Genomic DNA, 15,050 nt, shown 5'->3' with positions numbered 1-15,050 from the left:
CACTGTTGTTAGTTTCATTCCTTAACAATCAGGTAGACAGGGCTTCACTATCAGTCACGTTCACGTGCAGTAGACCAAGCGAAGGTTGGTGCTTTCTTCAATCACTGTTTTCATTCTTCTGCTTTGTTTGAAAACAGATCAGCACAGGTTGTACGTCAGGATGCGTCTGCCCAGATGGACTGCTTTCAGACGGAGCAGGAGGGTGTGTGACCGAGTCCAAATGTCCATGTCAGCACAATGGAAAAGTCTACCAGCCCGGACAGAGTGTGAAAGTGGACTGCAACACATGGTTTGTACTGAGCCCTACAAACGCCTCATTATTCATGTCTGTCCCATACCACAATCAAACATATCAATTAGGTCAATTCTATAAAGCAAACTTAAGACAGGTTTAGTTCCATTCACAACTGCTTTAGAGAGAGCAAGTGTCTCACTTTTTAGGGCTGAATTTATACTTCTGTGACATTGTGTCAATTTCATATGGATAATTATTAATATGCTAATTAACAAATGATGTTTAATAATCAAATTCTTATCAAGTTGATTATATGCACTGTGAATGTTATATGATACAATTTTGGACATAAAGTTTCAAAAAAATGTTGATTGCATTAACATTTTTAATGTAGGAAAAAAGGGGGAATTTTTTGGTATGATTTCGGCCCCATCTTAAACAAACTTATGTGACACCCCATAACAAATCCAGTAACAATTCGGGATAAAAGAAATGGAGAAAAAGAACAAAATCTGTGCTTTCTGAGAAAATAGCCATTTTCTTTTTCTTTTTTGCAAAACACGCTAGTTGAAGTCAGTAAAGAAAGCACTCCATACTTGAAATACCAGTATTGGATATTTCAAAGCGGTAAACTTTGTGTTTGAAAACAGCTTGCTTTAGTACAGAGCAGCTCTCGTCTTTCTGATTAACATACTGGCTTTCTTTGGCTGTTCACACAATGTTGTTATTGGTTTCAACCAATAAACTGCACGTTGAAGTAAAACACCTGCTCTGAATCTGGGTTCAGACAAACAATGCTTAATGAAGTGTGTGTTTTTATCGTAGCAGGAGCAGCGTAGTTCATAACTGGCTGCAGACACACAAATCACTTGTTTTCTGACGACAAAAATACTAAGGTTCAGCTAATCGGGAAGTGGGAAAACCTTCAGATTATTTGATGGCTGATTGCTCGGTTATGTACTTTGGAGACTACCAACATTGAAATGGCCATAACTTCACATATTTTTTTATTTCTATGTGTGTGACTCTGTAAATAACTCCAAACGCACGTCACTTATGTGCACAACTCGTTTTTTAAGACTAATTATTTACCGAAATGATCATGTGTGTGTTGATTTCCAGCACCTGTGCAGGGAAGTCATTCCTTTGTACCAAGAATGTGTGTGATGCTGTTTGCACTATCTATGGTGAAGGTCACTACATCACGTTTGATGAGAAGAGGTTTGACTTCAACGGGAAGTGTGAATACACCCTCCTACAGGTATAGTATTGAACAAGTCTACACGCTTAGGAGTAAAGCTTCTAGATCAGGGGTCACCAACCTTTCTGAGACAGTGAGCTACTTCATAGGTACTGTATAGTTCAAAGGGCTACCAGTTAGAAATGTACATCTTAGATACTAAAATGTCACGGTTTCACTTTAACTAAAGTGCAAGATAATAAGGAAAGCCAGCAGTAACTTAACTATGGTAACATCATTACATTTCATAGATATTCTGATTTTACTAGCCACTAACAAACATTTTTTTAACTAATCGTGAAACATGTAAAATTGAACAACTGGAAATCCATTTTTGAAAATATTTATCATTATATATATATATATATACATGCACCAAATCTCTGCAAAACTTAAAAACATTTGCCCATTGTTTCAGTGAAAATAAACATTTAAAGATGGTTAATGTACTACAAAAACTTTGTTAGCAGTATTTAACTCTGCTACAGGTAAGTACTAATTACATCTGTCATTTGTATTTATTTTTGTGGGTTTGAATCCTGGAAAGTAAATAAGATTGTAGATGGAGCTCATTGGTGACCCCTGTTCTAGATTTTGATTTGACTATTGATGCGTCCCCTCTCTGTAGTTACAGTACTGAGCAAAAGAAGCCAAACAGCCTGTTTTTAATCCATGCAATCTTATTTTATATAAACATCTATCAATGCAATGTACAACTATGTTGACGCAATATTTGCTGCAGATTTGTTGGCTTTGAATCCATGTAATTAAACTGTCTTCATGTTGATTGGCTGCTCCTTTGCTCCTTCTTTCTTAAAAGTAAGCTCTAGCTATAAAACGGATCTGCCAAAACCACTGACAAAACAAATGCTTAGAATTTAATGTTAAATACCCGATATCGAAAGCATTTATTCAGATGAATGACAATTTCACAAACAGTCAACCGTTTACAATAGATATACTTTACTATAGAGCTGTGGCCTTTTGCAGCAACTTTTTGTTCATATAAATTGGTGGATTGTTTTATTAACAGATATTCAATTAAATTCAATACAACTTTATGTAGTGCAAATTACAATAGTCATCTCGAGGCACTAAAATTCTTAAGAAAAAAAACAACAAATCCAGAACCAGGCTCAGAGGTATTATCTCATGCTTCTAGAGTGGCACATTGACCATAACTCTGTGTTTTTGCAGGATTTCTGTGGCAGTGGACAGGGCAATGGAACCTTCCGAATCATCACAGAAAATGTCCTGTGTGGAACCACAGGAACCACCTGCTCGAAAACAGTCAAGATCTTTTTGGAGGTAAAGACAATACAACTTCACTGTGAACATTCTCCATGGGAAGGGCTTATTGTTCATTGTTATTAACAGTAGAGTGATAAGAACAATAATTGTGAGGCGAGGATTGAATGCACTGAAGTAACTCTACAATACTTTGATGGCGATGAATAATGAGAGAACAAGAACGCCATTGTTTTCTCACACCTTTAGAGGCATTTTGAAAGACTGTGGCCCCTATTTTGGTGACATAACGCAGCTTTGCAAAGTATTTTGATCACAGCGCCTGATTTTTCAGACTAGAGCTTTGCTCCCTGCACTGCTGTAGGCGTGTCCCTAAAAATCAGGCGTGGTGTAGAGATTTTGCAGATAGCTACCTGACGCACATTATGAAACACAATCCAGATTGGCTTCCTTGTTCCTATCTACTTCATAAAAAGGGCCCAGAGGAAAATGGCAATTGTGTGGTAGCAAATTTTCATTTATGTATGTATTTTATGTATGTCACATTTATAAACGACATTTATTGATCCAGAAATTGAACTTTACTTACCTTCACTTATTGTCTAAGTTTCCTCCTTTGTTTTCATATCCCTCTCTGAACCTCCATCCATGGTCTTTTTATCATCCAGGAGAATCTTCCTCTTCAATCAAATCCACCAGTATTTGGTCTCTTTTAATTTCCCTTTCTTTTGGACTTTGGTCATCTTTCTCTTTTCCTTGTGTGTGGTGATTTGGTCAAAGCAAAGCAAGCACCGTATTGACATGGCAACCCCTTAGCTTTCAGAAACTGGTGGAATTTCTCAGATAAAGCAAATATAAGCTGAGTTACGGTGTTTTAAACGAACGTGTTCCCCGAAAAGCTTTTAAGGACCCTGGGAAACCTGGACAAATTGATTAATTTAGAAAATATCCCCGAAAAAACGTATGGTCACCTTAATGTTGTTGGCATTACAGATGTTGCTCTGCTGTCGTGCGTAAACGAGGGGCATTCAAGGACCGTCGGAAAGTTGAATTAAAAAATATATATATTTATATTCAGTGCTAATTAAATAATATTTGTGGCTTTAGCCCCAAATAAAACAGCCTAGTGACGCCACTGCTTCACATTCAACTGTTCCTTTCCACACAAGAATTTAAACTTTTATGTTTGATTGAACTTTGTCATCCTTCCACAGTGATCTCACACCTGAGTTTGATGTTGTTTCTGACAGGATAATGAATTCCATCTTAAAGATGAGAACTTCATGAAGATAAAGGGCACCAGTCAGGTTTTACCTACTCAGGTACAGAAAATGGGCTTGTACCTGGTGGTAACAATCAAACCAGGAATGGTGCTCATGTGGGACAAGAAGACCAGTTTTTTCATTAAACTCAGTCCAGAGTTCCAGGTAAGGACTAAGCTCGCCTTCATAGTCTCATTTGTACAGTGAAGGATTTGGGAAACTCAATGATTGTTTAAACTTTGAATAACAAAAAGGACCATATTAGAACAAATGTGGATGCAGATGCATCTGAATTTTTGCCTTTAACAGAATTAACAGACTTTAAAAAGTAAAATCCAGAAAAAGAAGACACATTTTGGATACATTTGGTTTCAGTTACTAAGAAACAACTGCATTCAATAAATTGGGATGTTTAAACATCTTGACATTTGAAAATAGTTTGGGTTTTGATCATACTCTATGTCTTAACATTTAAAGTCCATCCAAAAATCTGTAGATGGTTTGGTCTTTAGTGTAAATCAAGCCAAAACTTGAACCAGCACATTCGCAGTGACTGACCATTTGGTAAATTATAGCAACGAGACTGAAGGTAAGATTTTTAATCATCAAATTATGTTTTTGATTTCTTCCTTAGGGGAAGGTTTGTGGCCTTTGTGGGAATTATAATGGCAATAGTAAAGACGATTTCACCATGAGATCCCAGGACACAGTGACAGATGTTCTTCTGTTTGGAAACAGCTGGAAAGTTTCCTCCAGCTGCCCCAACGCCCAGACCAGCATCAATCCTTGTTCTTCCAACCCTTACCGAGCAGCCTGGTCCCAGAAACAGTGCAGCATCATCACCAGCATCACCTTCCAGAGCTGCCATTCACATGTAACCATAGATTAGACACACATACGTACATTATATAACGTATTTCCATGTGACTTTATGACCAGCACAAAAACAACGGAATGTGTTCTACTCTCAACCTTCTGACTCTGTATGTTATTGTGTGTTTAAGGTTGACCCTGGACCTTACTTTGATTCTTGTGTGAGAGACTCATGTGCCTGTGACACTGGGGGAGACTGTGAGTGTGCCTGCACGGCTGTGGCTTCTTACGCCAAGGCCTGCAATGAAGCCGGAGCCTGTGTTAAATGGAGATCTCCAAGAATGTGCCGTAAGTTTGGCCACGACACACCAAGATAACTCACACCTCATTTAAAGTAGCTCCTCATTGATAAGAGATTTATTATAAAAAAGGCAATTTATGAAGAGAGATTGCTGTCAAATTAAGTTTGTTTTTAATTTCAGTCAAACATATTTTTGATCAACCCAGTATTTATTTAGTTGTAGCCTTGCTTTAATCTAAAGTCATTTTAGCGTACTTTCAATCACATCAATCAAATATATTTTAGTTTAATACATCTTTTAAGGAATTATTGACCAAATTTGCACATACTTCTAATATTAAATTGATCTTCATATGGATTAAGTTCTCATGCTGAGATTACTTCAGACAGGCTCATTTAAAATCATTTTGACAAATATATTTTCACTGTGGTGCTAGTTACTGTTAATTATATTGTGTAACCATATATCGAGATATTAAAATGTCACAAGATATCCTGTATCGTTGATGGTACAAGTGGTATCGTGACATTTTTAGGGGGAGTTGCTAGCCTGTTCATCCCTTGTCTTTTCAAGGAGCCATTAGTCAATGTCCAAAGTTCTCATTGCTTGGTTTTAGTTTTAGATCAACATAAATCGTCAATCTTTTTTTTTTTTTTTTAATTATTTTAAAGAGTGGCACTTTTTTTACTTTAACTTGGAAAAATTATCTCATTTATGTTGTTGTTTATATTTTATATTTACTTGAGTTGAAAAGGTCATACCCAGAGTACAATACAGTATATACAAATATACCCAGAGTTAGTGAAATACAAGCATGGTTATCTTTCAAACTTAAAACCAAGAAGAGTTTTAAAGTAATCCAATAAAACATGTACAGTAGGTGGTGATATGCAGCTATTCAAGTTGAAACTTTTTTCTCTTTTTTCCTTTCAAAAAAATATCGCCTCGTATCGTTCTTGTGAGCCCAGTATCGTATATCGTCCCGTCTCTTGAACATTAGATATAGAATGTTGTTAACGTTCAGTTACTTTGCTAATTACTTAAATAAATAACTAAAGCCTTTCTGTGAGAAGTCGAATTTGAGTTAGAAAAAAACTGATTTGCTTCACCTAAGCCCTAATAGCCTTCACTTCACTACTGTTACTGTTTAGAGAATAACATATAGTAGAGATGTATAGTATTGGACTTTTACTGAAACTGATATCCCCAGGAGGAATAGCGTCAGCTTGACTGCGCTAATGGGGAGCCACAATAAATAAACAAATCCCTTCTCAACCTCACACCTCCTGTAACTGCAGAGATCATCTAGTTTGTGTAGTGGGATTAACAAACACAATTAATCTACATACTTTTTATAATAATGAACTGCTGGCAAACATAAGACAAAGCTAAAAATTATATAACATCAGTAATTCTTCCTTGTCAAATATAAGAATTAGTTATAAAACATGTTATATTTATTCAAATTGATTTTAATACTTGCAGCCTATACAACTTAAAACAGTTACTACCTACTTTCCCACTTGAGTTCTATCTCTGAGTGGTAAAAACGAGCATCTTTATCAAATCCAAGCATTGAATGTCTGTTGATATCACAAGGAATACCGAAAACAAATCAGAACAAAATAGTTTCAACAGAATCACTGTCCTTTTTGTCTGGTGAGGAAACATTAGAAATTACAGTAAGAATGAAGTAGAAACTTTTTTTCGACAAACCCTTTTCACACTCTCGGAAATCTCTCTCTCGTTCTGTTCAATGTTTCCAGAGGGATAAACTCGCCTTGGCTGACAACGAGTCTGACAGAGATTTAGATTATTTTTACCATTAGAGCAATGATTTTTTGCATAAATGTGGAATCGATCTCCAAGGCAGAAATGGCGAGTTAGCTGCTAAAGCAAATGCTGTACACAAGCTGAAAAATCCATTTTTTCCTGCTTTTCAAACATTGATCAATCAGCTGATCAGTGCGGTTTCACTTATCGGCCTGTTTAGTGTCCATCTTGTTCACTTCCTTCAAATTTGTAAATTGAATTCAAATAATAGCTTAATAAAAATAATCATGGACCTGGTTAGTGAATGGTGTAACACGTATTTTGTACCTTTTCAAAGTCTCGCTTGTCACATCATTAATAATAATACATTTTATTTATAAGTGCTTTTTAAAAACTCAAAGACACTTTACAGTTGTTAAAACAATGACACAAATCAAAAAAAGAAATTAAAAAAAATTACATAACAATCACAAGTTCAAAGCTTCGGAGAAAAAGTGTGGAAACGAGGAAGTCCGTTGCTTTAATACTGCTTCTCTCATTGGTTTTACAAAAGTGCTCGGATATGTGCATCATTCCCAGTGTCACGTACTGAGTTTACCTCCGTACTGAGATTATAACCCTAACCCTAACCTAATCCAATAAACAAATAAAACATGTGTCTGTTCACTTTGACAACAAAATAAACAAAAAAGAATAAAAAAATTTTTAGCAAAAAATATCTTTCCAGTAGTGTGCATGTACGCGCATGCGGATATATGCGCATATACAATCTCAGTACGATGCGCACTCAGTACATGACACCGAGTAGAGTCCGAATTCTGCCCGCTGGAGACCCAGGTAGTCGTTGTTTTCGTGCACCAGGTGTAATCTGTGTGGAAGCAAGGGGACTGCCCTCGATACTGCTGCAGCTGCTCCCATAAAATCTGAATATGTGTAAGATTAATAATATAAACACTAATAAAACACTAAAGATCTCTGGAATAACATTACAAATGCTGTTAGGTTGGAAATATCAAGAGAGTGAACAAGCTTGTTTTCATTTTTATCCCTCTCGACCTATGACCCCCACCCCTTAATCACCCCCCGCCACCTCAGTTCGCGCATGCGTAGTTCCAGAGAAAAGGCTTATAGTAATCAGTGAGTGTTTACAGTGGAAATCAAAACAGACTTTCTAGCAGTAATTTCAACCTTTTACATCTCTTTTTGAGCAAAGATGGCGCCGCGGATGGCTGCTGTGGTGTGTTGGTCCGCACTTTTTTGTCTTGTTTTTGTTGTAAAATCCGCAACTGGCTTCTCTTATTCAAGAGAAGAGCTCTTGAATGTCAGGGCAACAACCCCGAGAGATTTATTTCCCACTTTCATCGCTTCCTCTGTGGATTTACTGGACATTTTACTCAAAGGTGCGCTCACCTTTGCTCACGCAGTGAAGCGCCGGAGGAGAGGAAAAAGAGCTGGTGCGCTTGTGCGCCTCCGCCAGCGCGGCCGGCGCACACCGTTACTGGGGATATTCCTCTCTAACGTGCGCTCACTGTGTAACAAAGTGGACGAACTCCAGCTGCTGTTGGGTAGAAACAGAGACTTCTCCTCATCTTCTGTTCTGTGCTTCACGGAAACGTGGCTGTGTGGAGCGGTACCGGACTCTGCGCTGCAGTTGGCCGGCTTCCAACTTCACAGAGCGGACCGAGACGCGGAGCTCACCGGGAAGAAGAAAGGTGGAGGAATCTGCTTTTATGTGAACAGTAACTGGTGTAACGACGTGACAGTGATCCTCCAGCACTGCTCTCCTCACCTGGAATCCTTTATTATCAACAGCAAACCCTTCTATTCTCCCCGTGAGTTCGCTTCATTCATCCTGGTTGGCGTGTACATCCCACCGTCAGCTGATGTGCGCGAGGCACAGCGCACACTCGCCGACCAGATCCTGTGCATGGAGCGGACCTACCCGGACTCTTTTATCATTGTGCTTGGTGACTTTAATAAAGGGGACATCTCACACCATCTCCCCAAATATAGACAATTAATTAAATGTCCGACCAGAGAGGAGAAGACACTGGATCACTGTTACACCACACTAAGCAGTGCTTATCACGCCGTTTCCCGTGCTGCACTGGGCCTATCGGACCATTTGATGGTCCATCTGATTCCTTCATACAGACAGAGGCTGAAGCTCTGTAAACCTGTGGTGAAGGAATCTAAACAATGGACCAGTGAAGCAGTGGAGAAACTCCAGGAGTGTTTGGACTGTACTGACTGGGATGTTTTCAGGTCTGCGAACAGTTCTCTGGATGAGTTTACAGACGCTGTGACGTCCTACATCAGCTTCTGTGAGGACAGCTGCATTCCATCAAAGACCAGGGTGAGTTATAACAATGACAAACCCTGGTTCACAGCTAAGCTCAGAGGGCTGAGGGCAGACAAAGAGGTCGCTTTCAGGAGTGGAGACAGAGCCAGGTACAGAGAGTCGAAGTACACGTTTGAAAAGGAGGTGAGAAGAGCCAAACGTTTGTACTCAGAGAAGTTACAACATCAGTTCTCTGCAAATGACTCGGCTTCTGTCTGGAGAGGGCTCAGGCAAATTACAAACTACAAGCCCAGAGCCCCTGTTGCTGCTAATGACCTCTGCCTGGCCAACAGTCTGAATAGCTTCTATTGTAGATTTGACAGACAATGGGACAGACCTGACTCCAACCCCCCTCACACCTCTGACCAGCCTCACTCCAACACCTTCACCCCCCACATCAAAGCTACAGTTTCACCCCAGCTGCCTACAGAGGCTCTCTCCCCTATCTTCCCCCCCTCCTCCCCCCCTCCTACAGAGACACCTTTCTCCATCAAAGAGAGAGATGTGAATAGACTTTTCAGGAGACAAAACCCCCGTAAGGCTTGTGGACCGGACTCTGTCTCTCCTTCCACCTTAAAGCACTGTGCTGATCAGCTGTCTCCAGTGTTCACAGACATTTTTAACACCTCACTGGAGACACGCACCGTACCAGCCTGTTTTAAGGCCTCCACCATCGTTCCTGTCCCTAAAAAGCTGAGGATCACAGGACTTAATGACTACAGACCCATCGCTCTGACATCTGTGGTCATGAAGTCCTTTGAACGCCTCATGCTCTCCCACATCAAGGACATCACCGACCCCCACCTGGACCCCCTGCAGTTTGCCTATAGATCCAACAGGTCCGTAGACGATGCTGTAAACCTGGCTCTCCACTTCATCCTCCAGCACCTGGACTCCCCAGGCTCCTACGCCAGGATCCTGTTTGTGGACTTCAGCTCTGCTTTTAATACAATAATCCCAGCTCTCCTTCAGGACAAGCTTTCCCAGCTGAACGTGCCAGACTCCACCTGCAGGTGGATCACAGACTTCCTGTCTGACAGGAAGCAGCACGTGAAGCTGGGAAAAACCATCTCTGCTCCCCGGACCATCAGCACTGGATCTCCTCAGGGCTGTGTTCTTTCTCCTCTGCTCTTCTCCCTGTACACCAACAGCTGCACCTCCTCTCACCAGTCGGTCAAACTCCTGAAGTTTGCAGACGACACGACCATCATCGGTCTCATCGCTGATGGAGACGAGTCTGACTACAGGTGGGAGACAGACCGGCTGGTGTCCTGGTGCAGCCAGAACAACCTGGAGCTCAATGCTTTAAAGACAGTGGAGATGATAGCAGACTTCAGGAAGAACCCAGCCCCCCTCACCCCCCTCACCCTGGGAGACTCTACAGTGAGCTCTGTAGAGTACTTCTGCTTCCTGGGGACCATCATCACTCAGGACCTCAAGTGGGAGCTGAACATCAGCTCCCTTATCAAAAAAGCTCAGCAGAGGATGTACTTTCTGCGGCAGCTGAAGAAGTTCAGTCTGCCAACAAAGATGATGGTGAACTTCTACAGCTCCATCATCCAGTCCATCCTCTGCTCCTCCATCACCATCTGGTACGCTGCAGCTACGGCCAAGGACAAGGCCAGACTGCAGCGTATCATCCACTCTGCAGAGAAGGTCATCGGCTGCAATCTGCCCTCCCTCCAGGACCTGTACGCCTCCAGGATTCTGAGGCGTGCAGGAAAGATTGTGGCCGACCCCTCCCACCCCGGTCATAAACTGTTTCAATCTCTCCCTTCTGGTAGGAGGTTTCGGTCCATCAGGACCAGAACCTCCAGACACAAAAACAGCTTCTTTCCCTCTGCCACCATCCACATGAACACACCCCAAGTCACCCACTGAACCCCCCTCCCCCCCCCCCACCCGATCACCACCTCCACCAGCTTGATACCATGCTGCACTGTATATATATATTTATATTTATCCTATTTATCCTTTATTCTCTATCTATCCTTTATTTATCCCTCATCCTTTATATTTATCATTATTATTATTATTATTGTTGCTGGGTTGTTCTTTGTTGTTTTGTTTTATTTGTTTTATTTCTTTTTGTTGCTTGTTTTGTGCACCAACCACCAAGTCAAATTCCTTGTACTGTCCTCAAAACTGTACATGGCAAATAAAACATTTCTGATTCTGATTCTGATTCTGATTCTGAAATAATCTTAGGTGGATTGCTCTATGAGGCCTATACTATGTCTTTATCTGACAAAAAAAGTATTGTCTCCAGTAGCTTTAGTTCAATGATTTTATGTTTCTTTGCCTTTGTTAGCATGCAGTTTACATGTTCTATCTTTCATGAAAAACATTATGAGTCATGCAACATCCAAAGAGCTAATCAGTAGTTATTTGGTCTCCTGCAGCTATTTTCTGTGACTACTACAACGACGCTGAAGAATGTGAATGGCACTACAAGCCTTGTGGAGCAGATTGCATGAAGACTTGTAGGAACCCATCCGGACTTTGTTCAGAGCTCGTCAGAAACCTGGAAGGTGAGTTATAGAATAAATGCTCCAATAGTAGCAGAGCTGTAAAGAGTACTGATGTATCTACTCAAGCACAAAGTAATGTTACTGGATTCAATTTGTACTCAAGTACAAGTACAAAGTAAGTCATACATAAAATACTCAAGTGCAAGTAAAATGTAGCTCAATGAAATGGTACTCAAAGTAAAAGTTACTTTCACCCCCTACATTTATTTTTGGTAATACATCTTGCCATGGATGCATTCAGTAAACATCTCATGTATAAACTTAAAAATGAATTATGGAATCTTGCAAAATTGGAACTTAAGTTATTTTTCACAAATGCATTTGTATAAAATAAAAGGTTTGTCAAAATCTCCAATTTAAACTCTGTTTGTCTCAATTTAAGAGAGTCTGAGTCTTAAATTGTTCTCAACGCAAAGTCTTTTTCTATATTTTGTTTTTATTTTTGTCAAAGCTAAAAATTCACTTTCAGACTGGTAACCACTAGAGGGCAGTCTAACATTGACCAATGTGTATTATGTGGCAATGCATGGAGGCTCCTAAATGCTACAATGTTTTTATTTATTTTTCACGTACCCCCAATGATCATTTGCATACTCCACTTTGGGAACCTAGGCTCTACAGTAAAAGCGTCTATTTTTGTTGCTTCTGCAGGCTGCTACCCACAGTGCCCTCCTTCGGAACTCTACTTTGATGAAGACTCAATGACATGTGTGTCCTTGGAACAATGTGGATGTTATGATGATAAAGGGACGCATTACACGGAGGGACAGAAAGTTCCAGCAGAAAACTGTTACCAGTGGTAAGTCCCGCATAGAATCTCCCTTCAAAGAACGTTGGACATAAGAATGGTTTTCAAAAACGAACCATAAAAAACTGTAGAACATACACAGAGGGGAACTTCAAAGTTATACCTATTAATCAGGATGTTTTATTGATATAAAGACTGAATAGAAAGATGATGAAAAGGATTCATATGCAATAAGTAGGAAGTGGCCCACAATCCTACTCTTTCATTTTCTGTTCCTGTTCAATCCCTATTTTTAAAGAACTTTTTTTAATTTTATTAAATAATTCAACTAATGTATATGATGTTCAAAGACAAAATCTGTGTTTACAGAACTTTATTATAATAAATGTCACATAGTGAAATTGTTTTTTAAATCGTTGTCATTGTAACAACTTTGACAATGTGTAATGTTTACATTGTCTTTTTTCTTTTAATCACGTTTGCACTTGTTGTTATAGGGTTACACGTCATTATTATTAGTGCAATCTTTTTGTAATAATTATGCATGTTTCTTCTTGCAAAAATGTAATTAATTAATATATTATAAGGCAAAAATGTAACCATGATGGGGACAATGCTAAAATGGCCTTGCTGAACCTTGAGCATGAAAAATAGTAATAAAGCTCTCTATTAATAAATAGCTTTATTACTGTTCCAATAAATGTGATTGCAAATGTTATGTTGTGTTTACGAGATTTTAAGAATAGTCCGATTTTTATTTTTCAAACTTGTATGTGATTTTATTCAGTTACTAAATTAAAAGTCAAAGTGAAGTTCATCATTAATGAAGACCATTTTGATAATGCACTCGTGTTGCCACAGGCACTTTTTCTCAGAAACCTGCTGAGGTTTAATCTTTCAACAATTTTTTAAATGTTTCTGAGAGATGTCCGTTGCATTGAATTTTCATTTTAGTACATCGGCACTCTGTGCAGGACTAAACATTCATCGCAAAATTACTTTGCATACCTGTGTGGTACATGTTTAATGTGAGGAGCCCATCGGTGTGTGTTGTGCACATTGTGATAGCCAGTGTGTGTTTTTGCTTTGTTCAACAACAGAGGTGTAAAGAGTGCTAATATAACTTACTTAAGTAGAACTACTGCTACTTGATTGAAAAACTCAAGTACAAGTAAAAAGTAGCTACTAATACTCAAAATAAAAGTTTCTAGTTACTTTCACCCCCCATGTTTCTGTTTTGGGAATAAATCTTGCCATGGTACCCTTACGTACAGTAAACATCTCATGTGGAAACTGAGAAAGGAAGAGACCAAATCTTGCACAATTGGAACTTAATTTATTTTCCACGAAGGCATCTGAATAAAATAAAAGCTTTGTCAAAATATACAATTCTCTCAATCCAACCTACTCATCACAGATCGCAAAGTTGACAGGTGCTAGTTTTTATTGGAGGGGCGGGGCCAACAGTGGTGGTTTGTGACACAAGAAGCCACCAAAACGTCACAAACCACTGTTCTCAGCCAATAGCAAAATTTGATTGTAATAGCTGGGTTTCAACCACTTTTACATCTTTATGGCAAATGTGCCAAATGTCAATACTTTGTCTAAAATGTCAAGAGTTGGACTAAAATCAATCAACAAGATGACTTTATACCAAATACATTTGTTTTCAGCAGAAAAGGTTGGTTTTGGGGTTTAAAGTGCTAAAGCATCTGACTGTCATCACATAAACAAATCTTTTACCTATTTAAAATGTGTTGTGCTTTATCTTTTTCCAAAGCTCCTGTACGGCCTCTGAAATACAGTGCAGCTATGATAAATATTGTAAGTATACACGTGTCCTAATATAAGAGGGAATTATTTTTGAGATATATGGAAACATTTGCATCCTGGTAATTTGTTATAAATAGGAAAATGTTTTTTTTTTTTCCCCCAGCATGTAAATGCACCGTTAATGGAAGAGAATACAAATTTGGAGAAACTGTATACAGCACAACGGATGGAATAGGAAATTGCATCGTTGCTGAGTGTGCGGCGAATAATACCATAACAAGAAATATTGACCCATGTACTTCGACAACACTTGAGCCTACTACCACTCCATTTACCTTTACCACAAGTAAGAGATTCCCATTTGACTCTGAAGAATTATTAAAGCTGCTCTTAGTCTTGAATTCATTTTTTGACATCATCTTAGCTGTGTTGGTCTAAATTGTGTTTTCTTTTTGAAAAAAAGTCTCTCCTCATGAATTGTAAAATATCAATTATACTTTTTTTTTTTTTTTTTTTTCTTTTTTTTTAATTTTTTTTTTTCTAACTTGTCTGCACATTCTGTCGAAGGTTAACACTACAAGAAGTGCAATCTTTTAACAGCAATGCATATTTTGTTATTGCAATTAAATAAATTTATTTATTTCATTGCATAATTGTGACCATCACCAGCCCTCCCTAGGGAAGGGTAAGAAATACTTTATTAAAGGGAGGATGTAAAAAAAGAGAGGGCAGTGTTACACCAAGGTGAGGGGTTGGAGAGGGGTGGGGAAGTTAACGGGGGAGG

At 39.0% G+C, this 15,050-nt stretch overlaps 1 protein-coding gene across 1 annotated transcript in view; it reads left to right on the top strand.

Moving 5' to 3' along the window:
* Positions 1-15,050, top strand: part of LOC114459032 (mucin-5AC-like) — a 30,000-nt gene that overhangs the window by 14,663 nt on the left and 287 nt on the right. The window contains exons 19-28 of the mRNA XM_028441412.1: positions 138-289; positions 1,358-1,496; positions 2,673-2,783; positions 3,974-4,150; positions 4,620-4,859; positions 4,990-5,146; positions 11,617-11,745; positions 12,397-12,544; positions 14,274-14,317; positions 14,430-14,612. Coding sequence (XP_028297213.1) covers positions 138-289; positions 1,358-1,496; positions 2,673-2,783; positions 3,974-4,150; positions 4,620-4,859; positions 4,990-5,146; positions 11,617-11,745; positions 12,397-12,544; positions 14,274-14,317; positions 14,430-14,612 — 1,480 coding nt within the window. The remainder of the gene's footprint in view (positions 1-137; positions 290-1,357; positions 1,497-2,672; positions 2,784-3,973; positions 4,151-4,619; positions 4,860-4,989; positions 5,147-11,616; positions 11,746-12,396; positions 12,545-14,273; positions 14,318-14,429; positions 14,613-15,050) is intronic.

Source organism: Gouania willdenowi, chromosome 3 (genome assembly GCF_900634775.1).
Source record: "Gouania willdenowi chromosome 3, fGouWil2.1, whole genome shotgun sequence".
Lineage (NCBI taxonomy): Eukaryota > Metazoa > Chordata > Actinopteri > Blenniiformes > Gobiesocidae > Gouania > Gouania willdenowi.
Note: the sequence above shows the minus strand (reverse complement) of the source record. Positions and strands in the feature narration are given on the sequence as shown.